At 46.8% G+C, this 6,369-nt stretch overlaps 1 protein-coding gene across 1 annotated transcript; it reads left to right on the forward strand.

Moving 5' to 3' along the window:
* Positions 1–311: 311 nt before the first annotated feature.
* LOC134367226 (zinc finger X-linked protein ZXDB-like) lies at positions 312–3,247 on the forward strand. Its single transcript, XM_063083904.1, has one exon. It carries the CDS (start codon positions 359–361, stop codon positions 2,762–2,764), a length of 2,406 nt encoding a protein of 801 aa, XP_062939974.1. The 5' UTR covers positions 312–358; the 3' UTR covers positions 2,765–3,247.
* The last annotated feature ends 3,122 nt before the right edge of the window (positions 3,248–6,369 follow it).

Consider the following 6,369-nt stretch of genomic DNA (forward strand, 5'->3'; position numbering starts at 1 on the left):
CGGATTTAAATTGCTTTTAGCGGATAGATAACCCAGCACCATTACTGGATGAGCTGTTATTTCCCCATTACTTGAGAAGATCTCCTTGATTACTTACTAGTACTAATCGTGGAACTTATTTATGCATAGCAGGCTCTGCCTCTGGGTTTTCTGTTCTGTTCCAGAAACCCAGTACCCAGAATATTTAAATCACTGTGGCGTTAAATACGTTTTAATATCTGATAGGGCCAGTTTCTGCGCATTGCATTTTTTTTTTTTTTTTTTTTTTCCTTTCAGGAACGTGTTTGGGCCCGCGGCAGGGGGCGGGGTCGCGCCTCCTCCGCGGCTCTGGTTCCAGCCGAGCCTCACCGACGCAGAGATGGAAATCCCGAGGCTGCTCCCAGCTCGCTGGACACGACAGGGCGGCGGCGGCGGCGGTAGCCCCGCGGTCGGCGGCCGGGTCCACGGAGGCCCTGACCCGCCGGCTGGCCAGGCCCCCGCGCGCCGCCTCCTGCTGCTCCGGGGCCCCCAAGATGGCGGGCCCGGGCGGCGGCGCGAGGAGGCCCGCGCGGCCTCACGGGGCCCTGGCCCGAGCCCGTTGGCAACGAGGCCCGATCACGCTAGCCGCGGCGGCGACGAGTTCTTCCTGGTGCTCCTTGACCCGGTGGGTGGCGACGTGGAGACCGCGGGCGCCGGTCAGGCCGTAGGGCCCATGTGGAGGGAGGAGGCCGAGGAAGGTCCGGGGTCCCAGGGGGACGACAGCGGCGCGAACCCCGCGGGCCGCCCTGCGCTGGGTCCCCGATGCCTGTCCGCGGTCCCCACCCCGGCCCTGATCCCCGCCCCAGGCCCCAGCCCCGCCGCGGTCTTCGGGGGCACCGTCACTATCCACAACCAGGACCTGCTGTTGCGCTTTGAGAACGGCGTCCTCACCCTGGCCACGCCCCCGCCGCCGGCTTGGGAGCCGGGGGTCGCGCCAGCCCCGCAGCCCGGGGGTCTGATCGCCCCGCAGGCCGGGTTCCCTCACGCCGCGCAGCCCGGCGACTGCCCAGAGCTGCCGCCCGACCTCCTGCTGGCCGAGCCGGCCGAACCCGCGCCTGCCCCGGCGCCGGAGGAGGAGGAGGAGAGCCCGGCCTCCGCCCAGAGCCGCCGTGGACCGCTGGGCCCCGTCCCAGGCGTGGTGCTGTACCTGTGCCCCGAGGCGCAGTGCGGACAAACCTTCGCCAAGAAGCATCAGCTGAAGGTGCACCTGCTGACGCACAGCAGCAGCCAGGGCCAGCGGCCTTTCAAGTGCCCCCTGGGCGGCTGCGGCTGGACCTTCACCACCTCGTACAAGCTCAAGAGGCACCTGCAATCGCACGACAAACTGCGGCCCTTTGGCTGCCCGGCGGAGGGCTGTGGCAAGAGCTTCACCACCGTGTACAACCTCAAGGCGCACATGAAGGGCCACGAGCAGGAGAACTCCTTCAAATGCGAGGTGTGCGAAGAGAGTTTCCCCACGCAGGCCAAGCTCAGCGCCCACCAGCGCAGCCACTTCGAGCCTGAGAGGCCCTACCAGTGCGCGTTTTCCAGCTGCAAGAAGACGTTTATCACAGTGAGTGCCCTGTTTTCCCATAACCGTGCCCATTTCAGGGAACAGGAATTCTTTTCTTGCTCCTTTCCTGGCTGCAGCAAACAGTATGACAAGGCTTGTAGGCTGAAAATTCACCTGCGGAGCCACACTGGCGAGAGACCTTTTCTTTGTGACTTTGATGGCTGTGGCTGGAACTTCACCAGCATGTCCAAACTCTTACGGCACAAAAGGAAGCACGACGATGACCGGAGGTTCACGTGCCCTGTGGAAGGCTGTGGGAAATCTTTCACGAGGGCCGAGCATCTGAAAGGCCACAGCATAACCCACCTGGGCACAAAGCCTTTTGTGTGTCCTGTGGAAGGCTGCTGTGCCAGGTTCTCTGCTCGCAGTAGTCTCTACATTCACTCCAAGAAGCACCTGCAGGATGTGGACACTTGGAAAAGCCGTTGCCCAGTCTCCACTTGTAATAAACTCTTCACATCCAAGCACAGCATGAAGACCCACATGGCCAAAAGGCACAACCTCGGCCAGAATCTCTTAGCTCAGCTAGAAGCTGCAAATTCTCTTACGCCCAGCAGTGAACTTACCAGCCAGGGACACAATGATCTCAGTGATGCGGAGACAGTGTCTCTCTTCTCTGATGTGCCTGGCAATAGTTCTGCTGCAGTGCTGGACACAGCATTGGTGAACTCTGGAATCTTGACTATTGATGTGGCTTCTGTAAGCTCAACTCTGGCAGGGAACGTCCCTGCTGGTAATAACAATTCCTTAGGGCAGGCTGTGGACCCTCGGGCCTTGATGGCCACCGGCGACCTTCCTCAAAGTCTGGATACCTCTCTCTTTTTTGGAACGACAGCCGCCAGTTTTCAGCAGAGCCCCTTAGATATGGATGAAGTCTCAAGTGTAAGTGTGGGGCCATTGGGATCTCTGGGCTCTTTGGCTATGAAAAGCTCGAATCCAGAGCCCCAAGCTTTGACCCCCAGCAATAAGCTAACGGTAGACACAGATGCTCTGACTCCTTCCAGCACCCTTTGTGAAAACAGTGTCTCAGAACTACTGACACCAACCAAAGCAGAATGGAACGTACATGCTGACTCTGACTTTTTTGGACAGGAGGAAGAAACCCAGTTTGGATTCTCCAATCCAGCAGGAAACCATGGTTCTCAGAAAGAAACAGACCTTATCACAGTGACTGGCAGCTCATTTTTGGTATGAACCAACTCTATTTATTCATCGCCATCTGGCTTACTTTTGTTACACTCAGTTCTGAGGATATTCTGGACTAAATGTTTAAATGCAGTCATTTCTTACTGGTTTGCAAAAGAACAGAGCCCTGGAAGACACGTTTGGAGACTTAAATTCTGATCTTGAGTCTGGAACTGACAAGTTGTGTGACCCGGAGCAAGTCACTTAACCTATCTGAGCCTTAATTTCCTTATTTATAAAATGGGGTGGTTAGAATAGATTGTTTCTAAGGTCTTTTCAGCTCTGTGATTCTTTGGTAATATGTTTCTTTCCTTGAAAAATATTAGGACATCTTTCAATGATGATGTTACATGTGCTTTTTTTCAAACACGAGGTTAAATCATATTATAATCATTTGTGTACTTTGTCCCCAACTTCAACAATTACCAATTCATGAAGAATCTCATTTAACTAATGCCTACTGGCTTCCCCTCTTCCAGTATTATTTTTGAAAAATACCAGACATCACAACATTTATCCTTAAATACTCAATTTATATCTGTAAAAAATATGGACTCTTTGGGGAAGAAACTATTATTCCATAATCATACTTAAGGTTAACAGTAATTAAGTCTCTTTAATGTCTTATTAATCTATACATTACTCCTTCCTCTCTTTTTTTTCCTTGTGATTGTATGGTGGTTTCACAGGTAGCATTTGCCACAATCTAAGTTTTGCTCATTAAATCCCTTTGGTGGAGTTTTCTTTCCTCTACCCCCTGTTTTCTCAATTGGGTAGTTGGATCTGGAGACTTGATTAGATTTAAATACGATTTTTGCCATGAGTGTTTCGCAAGTGGTTTTTTTTTTTTTTTATTAGGTGGCAAATAATATCTGGCTTTCTCTCTTTTTGTGATAGTAGCAGCTGCTGCTGATCAATGCATTAATTCATGATTACCTGTGCTTCTGATGTGATGAACTGTCCTTGTAGAGTTACTAACAATTAGTGGAGGAGAAAATGCTGGTTAAGGCACTTATAAAAGTTTAATTGTATTATTCAGTGCCAAAATATATTCTTAAATAGTGATAAAACTGAAAAGAAAAAACAGATAGCAAAAAATGTTATTACTATTGATCTTTTTGATCTCTTCTGATGTTGGGAGACTGTGTTGTAGAAATCGCTGGACAGGGTTTTGACATGAAACAGACCCAGGGTCAAATTTGGGCTTTCTTGTGTTAGATAAGTGGTCTTGAATAAGTTAGTTTCACTAAGCCTCAGTTCCTAGCTGTTAACTGATCATAGCAATGCACACACATACCTAAAACAGTTCTCTTCTGTCCCAGTTTTTCACATGTAAGGAAAAGTATTATTTTTTTTTGGCATGCTTTCATAAATTTATATCATCTCCTTACCCTCTCAGTCCTTCCTGAGGACTAGGCATTTCATAACTAAAGCCAAAACGTTTCATTATTTTAGTTACACTGTTTCCCATTTGTATTGTCAGGGCTAGGGGTTAGGGCCCATAGGCCCTTCAAACCCGTTGTACAGGTTGGGTCACAAACCCCTCACAGGGCAGGTCCATGCAAATTGGGAAAGATTCCAGGAGCCATTAGCAGATGATACAAGCTCAGTTCCAGCAGTAGCAGCAGCAGTAGAAGCAGTAGCAGCAGAAGCGGCGACATTGGCAGTGTCCTCTGGGGCATCTCGGGGGCACCGGCAGCAACAGCTTGCAGAAACGGCCTCCAGCAGCAGTAGCAGCCTCCTGTGGGCCCCCCCTCCCCAGAGGCATGCCGGGGGCGGGGGGAACTCTGGATCAGAGCCACTCGTCCTTTATACTTAAGTCCATAACCCAGGACACCTGGGTGCACGTGCATATTTTCCTGCTGTAAGACAGAAATTGGGATAATTTAATCCTATTAATGTGCAGACAATAAAGGTTTATGAGGTGAAGCAGGTAAGAAAAATCTCTATTCTCTCCACTAAATAATTTTCCCCCCAAGATTGCTATGGGAAGTGCCAAGAGTGGAGACATTGCCGACGTACATATCTGCATACCTCTCCATTTCATCAATTTGTCCCCATGTTTACTCTGTTTTTGAAGTTAGGCATCTCTGTGACTGGAGCCAGTTTTCCATGAAAATCTGATAATGGAGCAGAGGTTTCTTCTTCTCTGTGGTCTGGAGAGGTCATTGTTGGCACTTTCCCAAAGTTGAAAGGAAAGATTGAATTTGAATATTGTGTAAACTGTATTGTCTTCCATGAGTGCAGCATTTTGCAGTCTGTGGAACATTTTCACAACCTGTATCTCATTTGTTGTTCAGAACAACTCTGTGAAGTAGTTTTGGCAAAGTATGTTATGTTTCATATTATAATTTAGCCAACTCACATTCCAGCTGGGCTTTGGCTATGACTGATAATTCTCTATATAGCTTAAAACAGTAAAGAAATTGTTTTTACCTCCCCCTGTCTGCCCATCCAACTTTCGTGATTCATTCTTGCTGTTTTCCAGTTTAATTGATTTCTATTACCTCTGCTTACTTTCTTGCCACTTTACTCCCTTCCGTGTGCATTCCAGTTCTCGCCAGGCCTTTCTTTTCTATTTTTTAATGGATACCTCTCTTTCTTGCCACTATCCCTCAGACATTCTTCTTGTAACACATTTTCTTCCAATGCTAACATTTGTTAAGTGTACACTGCAGTTCTGTGTGTATAGTAAGAAGCTATTTTCTGAACTTAGATAATACTGTGAGCATATATGATTCAGATTATAAAGTAGATTATTTTCAATACCGTTCAGATGAGAAGTGGATTTCTGTTTGTTATTTCCATTTTTAAAAAAGTTTCTGCCAGAAGTTCTGCTAACTAATTCTTTCTTATTTGCTGTAGTGTACTAGTCCAGTAGTGTTTGCATGTGGATGTCTGTGAATGACAGTTATTGTAACACTTTGGCAGTACACTAAAAATCTTCCGCTATGAAATGTTTCTGTATTTTGTATGTGTTGGTAAACACACACGCTCACACACACCCACTTCTGTTTTAAAAGTGGGGTATTCATTTAGAGAAAAACCAGTAGACATGCTTTTGTAAATCAGAGAAATGCTTGGAATTTCATTGTGCCTACCTATTCAACAGTTTTCTCTTTGCTTTGGAAATATTTGTACTCATAAAAGCTATCTTAAAAATGTTGTCATTCATTAAACCCTCTTAAATAGACCACTATCTGTTGTGTCTGGCAGATAAGTATGTCGAGGATTGAGATAAACACACAAATCACAGAAAACCAAATAAATTTATAAACATGAAGAGAATTTAATGCTGTGACTTTAATTCCTTAAACCAACTTCCGCCCAATTAAAAAAATCATAAACTATTATTTTCATACTCATTCCTGGAATTTTCAAAAGACAAGTATTACTTTTTGCAAAGATAACAGCTTTCATTTGTCCATGGGCTCATGAAGTTTTATTGAACAAATTTCTTCAAATGACTTCCCTTTCAAAACCATTTTCTAGCAAAATGATGGAGAACAGCTTTATGCTTTCAAAGTAAGAAGTTTAATTTCTGTTGATATTAGCATAAAGTGCTATCACTCCTTTTAAATAATGGTACATATTTTAATTCCATCCTATTTCCT

Source organism: Cynocephalus volans, chromosome X (assembly GCF_027409185.1).
Source record: "Cynocephalus volans isolate mCynVol1 chromosome X, mCynVol1.pri, whole genome shotgun sequence".
NCBI lineage: Eukaryota > Metazoa > Chordata > Mammalia > Dermoptera > Cynocephalidae > Cynocephalus > Cynocephalus volans.

Excerpts from the sequence above, each read along its gene's own strand:
- LOC134367226 (XM_063083904.1), top strand. The coding sequence starts at position 359 with ATGGAAATCCCGAGGCTGCTCCCAGCTCGCTGGACACGACAGGGCGGC.